Consider the following 16,003-nt stretch of genomic DNA (forward strand, 5'->3'; position numbering starts at 1 on the left):
AGTAAGAGGCGGAAAGCTCATTTTATAGTACCGACTTAGAACTGGGTGTGGCGTGACTGTCACGAAGGGACCCTGCACTTGTGCATTTGCCACGACATAAGGGATTGCAGCCAATATAAATCCTGCTCAGAGCAGACCTATTGAAAATAACGGGCATAACTTTTTTGTTGCAAGTTTATTAAAGAGAGAGGAAACGCATAGACCTGGGAAAAGAAAAGGAAGGTCTTTTCTGAGTGCTACTTAGTCGCGTGCAACCCATAAATAGCAATTAATTAGCAGCAGTTATTGGCATTAACGAGGAAAGCGGGAGCCCTCCTTTCCTCCGGCTTCCTGCAGCCCCCAGCCGTGCAGATCACCACGTGACAGAATGAAGCTCGGTCGTGGGTGGGGGCACCCCACTACGCCCGGCCCCCGCCCGGTCACTGGCGCGAGGGGGCGGGGCCCAAGTTTGGGAGGCTCCTCCGGCTGCCGTCAGCTGACCGGCGGCAGTCACGTGATCTCCTGGTGCGGGAGCGAGCCGGCGGCAGCGGCGGGTTTGTGGTGCGGGGGAGAGGGGCCGGGTCGCAGAGAGCGGGGCTGCAGCGGACATGGCCTGGACCAAGTACCAGCTCTTCCTCGCGGGTCTGATGCTGGTCACCGGCTCCATCAACACCCTCTCGGCCAAGTAAGTCGGGGCTCGCCTGGGCACTTGGGGGGTAATCAAAGGCCATCACCCCCACCCCCCACTGGCCGAATGGCGCCGAAGGGGCTTCCTACACGGGCGGCGGGGGGGGAGGTCGCCGAGGTAATCGAATCCGTGATGCGGGGAGGGTCTGAATGCGCGGGGCTGCCTGCAGCTTCCAGCCGGTAGTGCGCCGCCCGGCGTTCGGGGGCCAGCGCATTGAGGGGGGCGCCTGTTGCGGGTTAGGGAGTATAAGGTGCTTCCTGGAGCAAGCAGTGGCTGCCTCCGAGTGAGAAGAGATTGGGGGGAGGAGATGCTGGCTTTCGATGGGGCCTCCTTGGCCAGCCCCTCCACCCTCTTAGGGTTGCCAGGCTCAGGGCCTGAGACTGATCCTGTATCTTTAGGAGAAGAGAAAGTCAGCCAAGTGCAGGTGCTCTTGCAACCCTATAATGGGAAAAACCTTGGAGGCCGGGCCTGGCAACCAAGAGGTCTTCTGCATCTTTAAAAGTTGTGCAGGGGGAAGGGAGAATTCCACCTTGTGGTTTTTCCCATTACAGAGTTGCGAGAACACCTGCACTTGGCTGGCTTTCTCTTCTCCTAAAGATACAGGATCAGTCTCAGGCCCTGAACCTGGCAACCCTAACCCTGATGGTCTTCTGATGGTACTGGACTGGGACTCCCATCAGCAACACAGCCCTAGCACTACACGGCTGGGTTGGCCGGGGCTGGTTAGGAGTGGCAGCCCCAAACGTCTGGAGGGCACCACATTGGGGAAGGCTATGCTCCCGGCCCCCTTCCTCTCCTTGGCAGTTTTGCCCACTGGCCAGAGCTTTAAGTTCTGGGTGAACACGGGAGCGGCTGTTGGGAGGTGGCGGATCCAGGCCCCTTCCGAGCAGGCAGGAGGGGGTAGAGTGCTCCTGCACCCAGGCGCTACTTGTGGGCTTCCCACAGTGGGCTCCTGGTTGGCCACCGCGAGAAGAGGATGCTGGACTAGATGGGCCCCTTTGCCCGGATCCAGGTGCTGCGAGGCTCTTCTTAGGATGCTCTGAACCCTTCTTCTCCGGGCTGAGGAGGCCCCACAGCATTCATTCAGTAACGTGATTAACAATTCTTGTTATTCCAGAGCCAGAAATGCGGGAGAATCGAGAGAAGGGAACTTCCTCTCTCCTCAGATAAACTTCTCATAACTGTATTCTAATGAAGCATCTTTGACCGTATTTTCTGGATTGAAGACACATTTTAGAAAACACTTCTTTATATCTAGGACAGAGAGAGACTGAAAAAATGTGGTTTTTTTAAAAAAAAAAGTCAGCTGCTTTGACCAAGGGACTGTTGCCCCCCCCCATCTCTCTTATATATTGTGTCCTTTTGTGCCATGCGTCCAACTCATTTGTCACTGATAATATTTCCTGAGAATTGGCTTTGGCTTTGCACATAGTAAGGCAGAAGGATGTGTAGAAGGGAAGACGGGGTGTGTGTGTGTGGTGATAACTCTCTTCAAATACCCAAGGGCCATTGCATAGAAGAGGACAAAGACTTCATTTTGCCAGAGGGCGAAAAGACTAAACCTAATGGATTTCAGTTACAGGAGGATAGATTTCGGTTGAACATTAGGAGAAACCTCTGAACCACAAGAGCAGTTCAACAATGGAGCCAGTAAGCTAGGGGCTGCTGGGCTCTCCCTTCCTGAAGTCTTCCAACAGAGGCTGAGCAGCCATTAGTTGAAGATGTTCCAAATTTCCTGTAGCAAGCAGGGGGTTGGTCTGAATAGCCTACAGGAACCTCTCCCATAGGCATCTAGTTGCCCACTGTGAGAACAAGATGATGGGCCACTGGCCTGATCCAGCAGGGCTGCTGTTGCGTTCTTAAGAACACAGGAAGCTGCCGTATACTGAGTCAGACGGCTGGCCCATCTAGCCCAGTGTTGGCTACACTGAGTGGCAGCGGGCTTTCCTGGGCTTCTGGCCAGGGACATTCCCAGTCCTACCTGGAGATTAAACCTGGGACCTTCTGTGAGCAAAGCAGATGTTTTACCAATGGCCCTTCTTATTCTCTGGAGGGTGACTAAATTGGGGGAGGCTGGGGGGTTTGGGGGGATGAAACTCCTTTCCTCTTGAGCGTGCCCTTGTGATCTCTGGCCTTATTCCCTTTACCCTTGCACCTGGCTCTGGTGATCGTGAACACAGAGGTGGCATTCCTATGGCTGCAGGGCTTTTGAAGCCTGTAGTATTCTGGATTTTCACTCCTCCCTTTGACAAAAGCCCTGAGTAAACCTTGTTTCCCTCTTGGCTGCCTTCTTGCAAAATCTAAGGCTGAGTAAGCGAGTGGATTGAAAAGTTGCACAGTCAGGGGGAGGTTGAAATTCTGCTGCCTTGGCTAAAAAGGCGCTGCTGCCTTTAGACTGGTTTGCATGCTTTGCTTAGGAGTTCAGTCAGCCGTGTGAGTGTGAGTGGTTGGCCAGCCCAGCCCAAAACTTGAATGGTCCTACGCAGAAGCAGACACTAGAGCCCCTTCTAGGTGGAGCAGCAAATGGTGTTCCCTCTTCACAATACTCAAGATCAGACAAATTATTTTGACACTTGAGGCTCAAAATCCCGCAAGCCCATCTCTTCTTCCCAGGCAGTAAAGATAGAACACATTAAATAACTAATATTTTGCTGTCCTTTCATCACGTCTAAAATCTTCAGCCTGGGGCAGCTGCCACACTCTGCCTAGCAATAGGGCCTGCACATGAGGGTGGGACAGCAAGGATGAGCGCACTGGCTCCACCCCCCTCACCCCCCACCCCCCACCCCGGTTCAATGGAAGGAGGCTGTGTGGAGCAAGGAGCCTTTTCTATTGGACTGGAAACAAAGCCCTATGAGGAGAGACTGAAAGAACTGGGCATGTTTAGCCTGGAGAAGAGAAGACTGAGGGGAGATATGATAGCACTCTTCAAGTACATGAAAGGTTGTCACACAGAGGAGGGCCGGGATCTCTTCTTGATCGTCCCAGAGTGCAGAACACGGAATAATGGGCTCAAGTTGCAGGAAGCCAGATTTCGACTGGACATCAGGAAAAACTGCCTAACTGTTAGAGCCATACGACAATGGAACCAATGCCCTAGGGAGGTAGTGGGCTGTCCGACACTGGAGGCATTCAAGAGGCAGCTGGACAGCCATCTGTCAGGAATGCTTTGATTTGGATTCCTGCATTGAGCAGGGGGTTGGACTTAATGGCCTTATAGGACCCTTCCAACTCTACTGTTCTATGATTCTATTTGTGGGGGTCCCCACACCTCTTGCAACCATGAAAGCAACTGTGGACAGGACAGCGGTTGACCCATTGCAGCCTCACCAGATGCAAATCAGCATCCTGCATTTTCTCAGGAATGTTTGCTAGAAATATCCAGGCCATCGAAGGACCGGCGCAGCCTGATTTGTGTGCGTTTCTTAAGAGGTGACTCAAGCGGTCCGTCTTGCCATGCAGCGTGGCTCCCTGTCTCTCCAAGTGTCAATTCTGCCAAAGATGAGTGGCAGCCCCAACATCCGATCCGTGGGAGGCTCTCCTCTCTTGCTATGTGCTGGATTCCGGTTCCAAGAACCAGGGTGGAGCGTGGCCTGATGTCAGCGGAGTGACACCTTGGCACCTAGACATGTTTGCTGCTAGGCTAGGGGACAAGTTCAGGCGGAGAACAAAGAGGCAGCCAAACTTTCCTTTTAGAAACACAGGGAGCCGCCTTGCACTAAGTCAGATCTGTCCATAGAAATCAATATTGTCTGCACTGGCTGGCAGCGGCTCTTCAGGATTTTGGGCAGGGGTCTCTCCCAGCCCTACCTGGAGGAGCCATTGGGGATTGAACCTGGGACCTTCTGCATGCAAAACAGGTGCCCTGCCATTGAGCCATGGCTCTTAGAATCATAGAACAGTAGAGTTGGAAGGGGCCTATAAGGGCATCCAGTCCAACCCCCTGCTCAATGCAGGAATCCAAATGAAAGTATTCCCGACAGATGGCTGTCCAGCTGCCTCTTGAAGGGCTCCAGTATCAGAGAGCCCATAGGCTTTCCTTTTCTGAATGGAAGAGCAAAGCCAATGCAACAGCCTTCCAGGGAGGTCTCCAGACCCCTTGCTGCTGTTATAAGCCAGCCTTTCCCAACCTGGTGCCCTCCAGATGTTTTGGACTTGTATAGATTCTGCTCAATCTCCTAGCTGAAACTTTCCCAGGCGCTTTGTTTTTAATTTTCAGAATTTGCATGCCACTGAATTGTTAAAAACTTCCCAGTATTTTGCATGAAATTTAAAACGGACATTAAAATTATATTGATGAAAAGGTTAAAAACATGTTGGCCTAAAAGAATTTTCAAAATATAAATAAAACCAGCAGTTAAAAATATACAGTACGTTATAAAATAAAGTTATACTTCCTAACCTTTACATGTTTACTCAGAAGTAAGTTCCTATATAGTCCAATGAGGCTTTATTCCCAAGTAAGTGGTATAAGACTGAAGCCTGCATGTCATGTTACCCCTATTTCATATTTTCAGGGTTGTGTTAACATGCCAGCAATAAATTATACCCAACAAAGTCATACTCTGAATAAACTCATTGCAATCCATGGGCTTATGTTGGTTATGTCTGTTGACTTCAGTGCGTCTGCACAGAGTATTGCTTAACCAGATGCAACCCTTTGGGTTTCAAAGCAAAACAAAAAGCAACCGATAAGGTTTTCAGGCTGCTGAATCCTGCCTGAGCTGCCACATGCCAGCCTCGAGTAGGTGCTACGGAAGAGCAGGGGGGTGTTTATGTTCTGACCGACCCTCCTTTCTTTCAGGTGGGCTGACAAGCTGAATGCTCCTGGCTGCAGCAGAACTGCCGCATACAGCTTCCAGCATCCCTTCCTGCAGGTAATGCCAGCTCAACCGGGTCAGCCATCATGAAAAGGGTTCTGCTGTTTTTTGTTCCCTTGTCTCAGTGTTGCTCTGTGATGCTGCGGGTGTTGCTTCGTCAGACTTTGCACCTCAGAAGAACTCGGTGCTGGTGCTCAAAATTAATTTTGCAAATTCCCTTGTTTTGTTTTTGTGCATGTGTGTGTTTTGCATGAAGTTTGCAAAGCGCTTCCAAGTGTCCAAGTGTAATAAGGCAGGCAAACCCACGTTGAATGGAGGAGGGGCGTGGGGGAGTGGGCATTCAGTCAAGAGCACAAAAAATCCATTTCCCCAAGCCGTACAGAGTGCTTACGGCAGGTTTCTAATTGGCACCTCCACCTCAGTCATGAGAACTGGCAACTTAGTTTAGCTTTGTTTTTTTAAGGAAGTGTGACCAAAATTCTCATGGATCCTCCATGAACCTCGGAGGCATGAGAATTTGGCTGCTTGGAAGCTGGATCCCAGGCCACTGGAGTCCTTGGTCCAACCCAGTCTGGTGACTCTCCCATACTGGTGATGTGCTTCTAGTGGTGATCCAGAAGCCCACAAACCTTTTGGTTGCATTCCAGGCAGTGGGCATGTTCCTGGGGGAGTTGACCTGCCTGGCTGCCTTCTACCTCCTGCTGTGCAGTGACCGGCGGAAGCCGGAGCCCACCATGGCCTCTCCTCACTCCTTTAACCCGCTACTTTTCCTGGCTCCGGCACTGTGTGACATGACAGGGACTAGCCTCATGTATGTGGGTAAGTGTTGTTCGGTTGTGGTTTTTCTCCTTTGTTGGGGCTAGGATGGTGTAGGGAGTTTTGCTGAGGATCTCTCATACGCACATACACTTTTCTTTTTTAAAAAAAACAAATGCTTGTAATGCATGCCTTTTTGGAGTACTTACTTTGCTATCTCTGCCAGTTATGTCTTTGGGCTCAGTAATATAGTGTAACAGTGGCCTATCCTGACGTAGCACCTGCTTAGCAAGGAAGGAACTGTGGTTTACAATCTGTGCAGATCTCTAAACTTAAAGAATGCCAAGCAAGGTGTTAGGGTTAGGGTCAAGGGTGGGGAAATGCAGCTGTTGCTATAGCAACATAGAAACTAACTTTCTAGTAGTTTTGAGGGTAGGATTTTACTCAGGATCGGTCCTGTGTCTGTTCCCAATTGTAAACCCGTATTGCCACCTTACCCTCACCTCCTGTCCTTATCTTTTTTTTGGGGGGGTGGGGAGATCCTCTACCACCATGAGATCTAGAAACATGACTATTATTTTAAAAGTGAACTCAGGTTCTCAGGAGTCTATTTGAGACCATATTCCATCTTCTGCAGTCACAAACATGCGGCCTCCTAGACCTGCTTCGGCAGAGCAAACTCTTCCAGTGTGTGCATATGTTTGCTGCTAAACGTTCCTCCTCGAATCGTTCCCTCCACCCTCATTTCCTTCCGTTCCAGCTCTGAACATGACCAGCGCGTCTAGCTTCCAGATGCTGCGAGGAGCCGTGATCATCTTCACGGGGCTGCTGTCGGTGGCCTTCCTCGGGCGGAAGCTGGTGTTAAGCCAGTGGCTGGGCATTCTGGTCACCATCGTGGGCCTGTTGGTGGTTGGGCTGGCAGACCTGAGCAGCAGCAGTGGCCAGACCCACAACCTCAGCGAGGTCATCACAGGTACGGGGGGCATGTCCAAACCGGGAGGGCTGCTCTGCTCATACCCTGCAGTGCTTCTCTCCTTCGGGGTCCACATTCCTCAGTCTCCTGCTGCTTCCAGTTTAACAGTTGGTTAAATTTTTTTCCTTCTGCCTGTTTTGGTTCAGGAAGAGTCAGCATCTCCACGTATCTGCCTTGAAAGTCTGGAGAGCTGCTACCAGTCAGTGTAAAGAGTACAGAGCTAAATGGACCAATGGTCTGACTTCCTCTGTTCCGAAACCCCAAGCAGCTTCCTTTTCCCTGTTTTTATTTAGGGTTTGCGTTTTTGTACCATTGGCCTCGATCACACTGTGGCCCGTGGAGTTTTGGTGGTCTACAGGCATCTTTTGGGTGGTCTGTGGTGCACTTTGAGAGTATTTGGACTCCATTTTATTTTACTTTATTTTTGCTGATGATGGAGAGTGAGGCTGTTTTGGCCAGGGCTGGATTACTGAACTGGCTAAGGGCATGCAGCCCAAGGTTTTCAAAGTGTTTCATTGGTGCAGACTACCCATCCTACCCTCACATTTACCAGTTAAGGGGAGCTCCTCCAAACCATCTCACCTGGGACCTGCAGTTTTCACAATACGGTCCTGACTTGACTATGATGCCTGGTGCTGCTACAGGAAGAAAGTACATTAAATGGTCTCCTGAGACACACACACCAGCAATTTTCAAGTGGTCTGTGAGAAAAAAGTTTGAGCTTTCCTAATCTAGATGTTCAAGGAGATGTGCAGAAAGCAGAACTGATCTAGCTATTCACAGTGATGCTTAAAAAGTATAATATAATACTATATTTTATGACAGTTTTATATTGCAATAAATTGTTAATGAAGGATAGATTTGTCAGTGGCTTTTAGCAGATAAGAAGATTCTATGATTCTAAGAAGCCTGAAGCTGGATCTGGCCACAGGAGGCCCACCTAGTCCAGCCTCCCTGTTCTCACAGTGGCCAGCCAGGTGCCCCTAATGGGAAGATGCCCACAAGCAGGACCTGAGTGCAAAGAGTACTCTCCCCTCCTGCGGTTTCCAGCAACTGGTATTCGGAAGCATCCTGCTTGCACCTATGGAGGCAGAGCACAGCCTTCTCTTCCATGAATTTGTCTAATCGCTTTTAAATCCATCCAAGTTGGTCACCATCACTGCCTCCTCTGGGAGTGAGTTCCACAGCTTAACTATGCGCTTAGTATACAAGTATTTAGTAAGTATTATAGTTAATTTAATAGAACAGCAGGATGTATTACATATAAATAACCAAGGTGGCCCACAATAAAAGGAAAAATACAATATAAACAATACAATAATATGCATGAGAAGTCGAGAAATAAAATATATATAAAAGCCTCTCTCCAAGCTTCACCAACTTGAACACGATTATATGGGCATTTCCTTCCAATCTTAGGGGGTAATTGAGTGGGGAGGGGAGGGGATACCTTCAGGAAGCCCCTAGACTCTCTTCTCCCCACAGGTGACCTCCTAATCATCATGGCTCAAGTGATTGTCGCCATCCAGATGGTGCTAGAGGAGAAGTTTGTCTACAAGCACAATGTCCACCCCCTACAGGCTGTCGGCACCGAAGGTATGCAGGGAGGTGTTTGAGGAGAGGTGGGGAGAAGGGGGATTGGGGCCCTTCCATTTGATTTCTTAGTCTGCTGTCCCTGCCTTTTAATAAAATTAAAACGACTGCACTCAACAAGTTGTATTCCACTAAGTTCTACTCAGAGTAGACACATTGAAATTAATGAAAAATAGAACTGGACTGCCTTCAAGTCGATTCCGACTTACGGCAACCCTATGAAGAGGGTTTTCATGGTAAGCGACATTCAGAGGTGGTGTACCATTGCCTCCCTCTGAGGCTGAGAGGCAGGGACTGGCCCAAGGTCACCCAGTGAGCTTTGTGGTTGTATGGGGATTCGAACCCTGGTCTCCCAGGTCGTAGTCCAACATCTTAACCACTACACCACACTGGCTCTCTGAAATTGATGAACCTATGTTAGTCATGTCCATTCACTTCAGTGGGTCTACTCTGAATAGAGCTGGGGCTGAATACTGCCCAATAAAATGAACTCCTTCTGAACTGCATAAACCCTGGTTTTGAATATGCCACCTGGCAACAGAGGTCTATCTTTGTGGCCATCTCCTGAGCCGCTGCTCATTGGGAGGCAAAATAACACGACCCCCACGCCTAGATCAGCTGCGGATCTAAACCCTGCTTGCTTTCTGGGGTGGGGGGCTCACTGCTACAGTTGGCCAACTTTTAAAAGGGGAGGGCTTTAACTTGATGGGCACCCATCTGTGCGTTGCTCCTGCACTACCTATGTTGCCCACGGAGAGCCCTTTTCCTCAACCGGAAGGGAGGGAAGGATAATAAATTTCATCAATCAATCAATAAGGAATTCACCCAGCTGAGCCTGCCTCTCTCTCCTGCTGCACGGAGCTGGCCCATCCATAAAGGCAAGGTAGGCCGCTCCCTAGAGCAGAGGCAAGGGACCCATGCATGGTCTGCATGCCTACCTAGGCCTGTTGGGCCTCCCCATTTGGCCCCTGGGGCCGTTTTGGCCAAGGCCTGTCCATCTGCCAGCATCCATGCCGTTAGACGCAGAGCAGGTAAAAGATGCGGCTGGGCCAAAAGGGGTTTGCAAGCACTGCTGATCAGCAGCACCTGCCAAGTCCTGCGCACAGCGCTTTGTAAAAGACCATCAGCAATTTTCAAGTGGTCTGTGGGGAAAGAAATTAGGGACCGCTCATCTGGGGAAGAGTTGTGGCTCAGTGGTAGAGCACTTCCTTTGCATGCAGAAGGGCCCAGGTTCAGTCCAGGTAGGGCTGGGAATGTCCTGTCTGAAACCCCAGAAAGCCACTGCCAGTCAGTGCAGACTGTACTGGCCTAGATGGAGCCAATGGTCCAATAGTATAAAGTGTCTCCCTGTTTCCATCTGTCATCAGAAGTGGTTCAAGGGGGTGTTAAAGGCATGATTGCAATTCTTGTGCTCAACTGGAATCTCGTGTTAAAGTTAAACAAAGAGGGGGGAACTGGCTGTTCTCAAGCGCTGTGGAGGGTCCTGCACTGTGCTGGAGCCAACAGGCTGAGTACTGGACAACACTTAGTGGAAAGAACAGCCATTCTAATGCAGTTTTCCTGGTGCTTTCCTGAGCCTGTGGGACAGCATTGTTTTTAACGCGTTGTAAGCTGCTTTGATGTTTTTAACAAAACAGCGGTGTACAAATATATTTTAAAAATAAATATCTGATCTCCCTATGAGATCTTGATGCCACTGGAGGTAACTTACTCCCCTGTGATTCCAAGAGTAGCAGGTTTGTTCTGTTTCTTGCTGAAGGAAAAGCTGTTGCCCTCCTCCCAACGCCATCATCTGTTACAAGTACCTTCCTTGAAGTTTTACAACTCCTGGAAAGTGTTTAGATGAGCCTTCCCCCAACCTGGCGCCCTCCAGATGTTTTGGACTACAAGCAGGGTCCTAAGAGGGTGGGCCTCATGGTGTAGTCTAGGGGTGGCAGGCCTTTGACCTTCCAGCGGCTGATGAACTACAACTCCCATCGGCCCCAGGCAGCGTAGCCAATGCTCAAGGCTGATGGGAGTTGCAGGCCCAACAAAATCCTGGATGACAAGCGACTCTCCACCTCTTGTGTCGTCGAAACCATTTAGAGGGCACCAGGTTGGGGGAAGGCTCCTTTCACTTGAAATCAAGTGCTTGGTTGATTTACCAAAGTTGACTTACCTAGGACAGCCAGTGTGGCAAAGTAGTTGGAATGTCGAACTCTGACCAGGGTTCAAATCCCCACTCATCCATGAATGTCAGTGGGTGACCATGGGACAGACACTGCCTCTCAGCATATCTTGTTGTGAGGATAAAATGAGGAGGCAGAGAGCCATGTAAACTACCTTGAGCTCCTTGGAGGAAAAGGGGGGTATAAATGCAATAATAAAATAAATTGTCAGGAAACCTTGGATCAGTTGGTGTGGACGTGGTCCCCAAGTTCCTTCTGAGCATTGCTTTCTCTCTCCTCTCTGGCCAGGGTTCTTTGGTTTTGTCATCCTGTCTGTGCTGCTGGTGCCCATGTACTACATCCCTGGGGGCAGCTTCAGTGGCAACCCACGGGGGGTGCTGGAAGACGCCCTTGACGCCTTCTGCCAGATCGGCCACGTCCCGCTCATTGCGGTGGCCCTGCTGGGGAACATCAGCAGCATTGCCTTCTTCAACTTTGCCGGCATCAGCGTCACCAAAGAGATCAGCGCCACCACCCGGATGGTGCTCGACAGCCTGCGCACTGTGGTCATTTGGGCCGTCAGCCTGGCCGTGGGCTGGGAGGCCTTCCACGGGCTGCAGGTCCTCGGCTTTCTCATCCTCCTTGTTGGCACCGCCCTTTACAACGGGCTGCACAAACCCCTCCTTGCCCGCCTGCCCTGGGGGAGGTCACTGGCGGATGTCCCAGGCACGGATGCAGAAAGAGAAGGCCTCTTGCCTGCAGGAGCAGCTTCCATTAATGGGGACAGCTGATTGCAGTGGAACCCCCCCTGACTGCTCTGGAACTTTGTTGGGCCTGTTGGACAGGCCGGTCAGTGTTGCTGGGACCTGCAGACTGGACCATGAGAGTGGCTTTGGGATGCACGCTTGCGCTTGGGGGGTGTTCTGCTTCACCTTAAAATTTTGGATGCTGCTCCACCATTGGGCTGCTTTGCTCACTGTAGAAAGAGCAGCTGAGGTGCCCATTGCAACCACAAAGGAGAACCTCCACTCCCCAAGCTGTTGCTGGACTGCAGCTCACATCATCCCAGACCATTGGCCATGCTGGCTGGGGTTGATGGGAGCTGGACTCCAGTATCAACTAGAGGTGAACGGTTCCCCACCCCTGCTTTAAGGGGTCACTAGGTGTGTGAGGTCTGCCTGTGGTTGGTTGGTTGGTAGGAAACCATCTAAAATCTGCCTCTACGCATCAGAATTGGCACTGGGGGGGCACATCGTGGTAGCTCCCACTGCATCCACCCAGTACACCTTTCTTGTTAGGCAAGTGTGAGGAACCTTTGACCCTCCAGATGTTGCTGATGAAAACATCTGAAGGGCACCAGGTTGATGCTGTGCTCTGACCCTTGCCCACCTGCCAACATTGGCTTTTTCCCTAACCCTCCCTCCTGCTACAACAGGTGTGGGGAACCTTTGGCCTTCCATCTTCCCTGGCCGTTGGTCATGTTGGCTGGGACTGATGAGCGCTGGCGTTCAGCAACATCTGGAGGGCCAGTGGGTCCCTCCACACACGAGTGCTAAAAACTTCCCCAAGGGGAGCAAATGAGCATGTCCCTTTAAGGTCTCCTGTTGATCACACTTTGTGGCTCTCCAGGAGGCAACTCTTCAGAGCAGGCCCCTTTCTCTGACGTTGTGGGTCTGTGAGCTGCTTGGCTCGCTGCTAACACTTGCACGGGTGATGCAGGGTGCAGTCAGGCGCGATCTGAGAGTTCTCTGCCACATGGCAGAGGCACTCTGGGACATGCCTCTCGCATCCGCTTTTGGGTGAACGCCACTCTGGCTGGTAAAACTCTTTAGGGAGAGCCTCTGAAGTGGGGCTGCTTATACTATGGATCATGTCACTGCAATCCAGGGCTCTGAGAAAGGGAACACCCCATGCATGCCCATGTATATGATGACGCTGCTTTACCCACCTTTGCAGGGAGGTTGTCTCTGCTTTTTACTTAGGACTGGAGCTCAGAGATGGGGGCCGACAGGAATCCTGGAGTGCTTTAAAGAGCTGTAACTGCAGGCTGAGGTGGCTGCTTCACCCTTCTTCCGTCTACCTGTCTGTGGCACATGGTGGATTAATTCCCCTCTGTCTTGGCAGCAGGGAGGAGCTGAGAGTTCACATCTCGACCCACTTCCAGCCTCATCACTCTGGTGTGGGGTCTGTGAAAGGCATTGCTCTCCTGACCGTGAGCTTGGGAACTCCTTGCCACTGTTTCAGCAAGACTAATGTGAGTGCAGACGCCCTGGCGGGCCGAAGGGAGGAGAGAGGCCTCTCTGGTGTTGGTTTGGGGTCTCAGTTGTACAGAGGGTGCCCCTCTTTTCCCAGGGCATTCGAGGCAAGGCCATAGAAAGCGTGCAGCTGGATGTACAGACTATGCAGCCAGGACTCTCCTTCTTAGATGCTGGGCAGGCCCTAACCCGTGGACCCCTTTGCTGCTACGGATGCTGAGCATATTGGGGTAGGGGAGAGGGAGGGGTGGATTTGCCCTTGTCTTGGGAATATTAGCAACAATACATTGATTTACCAATAAAAACAGACTGATTGGAAATGCTTTTTTGAATGCCTAAGTGAAGCATTTTTGAATGGGGCTTTTGAAACTGGGTTGTCTCTAGAGCTCTGTGGAGTTCGCTTCAAGGGCTGGGGGGGGGGTCTATGTGGCAATCAGGATAAAAGGGGACACCTCCAGTTTCCTGGGAAGGAGCAGGCTAGAACCCCAAAACTTAGCAGGGGTTTCACTGCAATGCAACTATGAAGATGGTGGCAGTGATAGCAGTAATCACATCCCTTTTATCAACGAAGCCAAAAGAGGTTTTGGGGAAAACGTTGCACACAAAACCCTGAAGAATATGTGCGCAATCATAATGTGTGAAAGTTTGTTGGGCCTTTGTGCATTTTGTTGCGAGGGTTACAGGCTGTTCAACTCTCAACAAAAGTTGCCAGCCTTCTTAAATGTTGCTTGGGGGAGTCCAGAAAAACAGCATGCCTTCCACCCAACACAGGAATCAAGACATGCTTTAAAGTAAGGGTGGCATGCTCAGTTTCAAACCCACAGGGGGTACTGGTGAGAGATGCAGGCTGTGGAAATGGAGGTTCAGATCCCCTCCTCAGCCCACCACTGAGGGCTCTCAGTTCTGGGAATATTGCAAAGCTACCTTCAGCCATGTTGGATCCTTGGTCTATCTAGGCCAAGAGTGTCTAATCCACCTTCCAGATGTTTGGACTGCAGCCCCCATCAAGCCCCAGCTTTGATGCTGAAGGGAGCTCAGCCATGCTGGATGGGAGCCATCAGAAACAGCTGGAGGGCGCCAGGTTGGGGAAGCCCAGTCTACCCTTACCGGCAGGAAATCCCATGGAGGTTGGTCTTTGAGGGCAAATGGGGCACTGCTGCACCAGCGTCACTCCCCCCTTGTAGAACTCGGGGTCACTCTGCCTCCACTTACTGTCGTTCTCCCTGCCTTCCACCCCACTAGTCCCAAGGGGCAGCAGCTACCACTGAGGGAGTCGTGGCCAGAAAATAGTCTTTCCCATTACCTGGTCTTTGCACCTGGAAATGTGAAGGATGGAATACTGGAGGCATTCAGCTGGACAGCCATCTGTCGTGAATGCTTTGATTTGAATTCCTGCATTGAGCAGGGGGTTGGACTTGATGGCCTTACAGACCCCTTCCAACTCTATGATTCTATGAACCTGGGACCATCCGTATGCAAAGCATGTGCTGGAATCTCTGCAAGAGGGAGGATATATTTGGAGAGCTTTTAGAAAGCAGCAGGGGGAACTTGGATGATTCATGGAGAGAGCCATAAGAGGAAAGGCACTTCTCCTTTTCCACCTCTTCTAAACTGTTTGAATCAGCCTGGGGTTAATGATCCATTTCCTAAACATCAATGTACTTTCTCTGGAAAGTTTTGAGATGGTTGCAGCTGTGGGGGGGCAGGGCTAAGGGAGGGTGCAAACCCCTTTCTGGATTTATAAAATCGACAGTTGGAAGGGGCCTATAAGGCCATCAAGTCCAACACCCTGCTCAATGCAAGAATCTAACTTAAAGCATCCCTACAGGTGGCTGTCCAGCTGCCTCCTGAATGCCTCCAGTGTTGGAGAGCCCACCACCTCCCTAGGTCATTTGTTCCATTGTCGTACCACTCTTAACAGGAAGTTTTTCCTGATGTTCAGCCGAAATCTGGCTTCCTGCAACTTGAGCCCATTATTCCATGTCCTGCACTCTGGGACGATCGAGGTGAGATCCTGGCCCTCCTCTGTGTGACAGCCTTTCAAGTATTTGAGGAGTGCTATATCACCCCTCGATCTTCCCTTCTCAAAGCTAAACATGCCCACTTCTTTCAGTCTCCTCACAGGGCTTTGTTTCCAGTTCCCTGATCATCATTGCCCTTCTCTGAACCTGTTTGTCTGCACCCTTCTCAAAGTGTGGGGTCCAGAACTGGATGCAGTACTCAAGATGAGGCCTAACCAGTGCCAAATAGAGAAGTAATACTTCACACAATTTGGAAACTAAAATATACTTCTGTTAATGCAGCCTAAAATAGCATTTTCCTTTTTTGCAGCCACATCGCGCTGTTGGCTCATATTCAGCTTGTGATCAACAATCCCAAGATCCTCCTCGCATGTAGTATTGCTGAGCCAAGTATCCCCCATTTTGTAACTCTGCTCTTGGTTTCTTTTTCCAAGGTGTAGACCTTTGCATTTATCCCTGTTAAATTTCATTCTGTTTGCAGCCCAATGCTCTGGCCTATTAAGATCCCTTTGAATTTTGCTACTGTCTTCCAAGGTATTAGGTATCCCTCCCAATACTGAATCATCTGCAAATTCAGTAAGCATTCCCTGCACCATCTCATCCAAGTCACTAACGCAAATGTTGAAGAGCACTGGGCCCAGCACTGAGCATTAGAAAAGATGAAGTGAGCCAACTTTAGGCAGGGTATCGCCAACATGTCACCCTGCTGCTGAAAGAATTGCAGTGCCTACCCATTTGCTACCGGGCCAAGTTCAAGGTTCTCATTTTGGT

The 16,003-nt window shown here is 50.6% G+C and overlaps 1 protein-coding gene across 1 annotated transcript; it reads left to right on the top strand.

Annotated features, from left to right (window-relative positions):
- The first annotated feature begins 443 nt into the window (after positions 1–443).
- SLC35F6 (solute carrier family 35 member F6) lies at positions 444–13,535 on the top strand. Its single transcript, XM_061625883.1, has 6 exons — positions 444–664; positions 5,472–5,544; positions 6,135–6,306; positions 7,004–7,216; positions 8,702–8,812; positions 11,266–13,535. Exons 1-6 carry the CDS (start codon positions 588–590, stop codon positions 11,745–11,747), a joined length of 1,128 nt encoding a protein of 375 aa, XP_061481867.1. The 5' UTR covers positions 444–587; the 3' UTR covers positions 11,748–13,535.
- The last annotated feature ends 2,468 nt before the right edge of the window (positions 13,536–16,003 follow it).

This window comes from Rhineura floridana, chromosome 4 (assembly GCF_030035675.1).
Source record: "Rhineura floridana isolate rRhiFlo1 chromosome 4, rRhiFlo1.hap2, whole genome shotgun sequence".
NCBI classification, from domain to species: Eukaryota; Metazoa; Chordata; class Lepidosauria; order Squamata; family Rhineuridae; genus Rhineura; species Rhineura floridana.

Bases quoted from the DNA above. Each gene is read 5' to 3' on its own strand.
- SLC35F6 (XM_061625883.1), top strand. From the start codon at position 588: ATGGCCTGGACCAAGTACCAGCTCTTCCTCGCGGGTCTGATGCTGGTC. The intron at 7,217-8,701 runs GTACGGGGGGCA...TTCTCCCCACAG, and splicing joins CCTCAGCGAGGTCATCACAG to GTGACCTCCTAATCATCATG. The intron at 8,813-11,265 runs GTATGCAGGGAG...CTCTCTGGCCAG, and splicing joins ACAGGCTGTCGGCACCGAAG to GGTTCTTTGGTTTTGTCATC.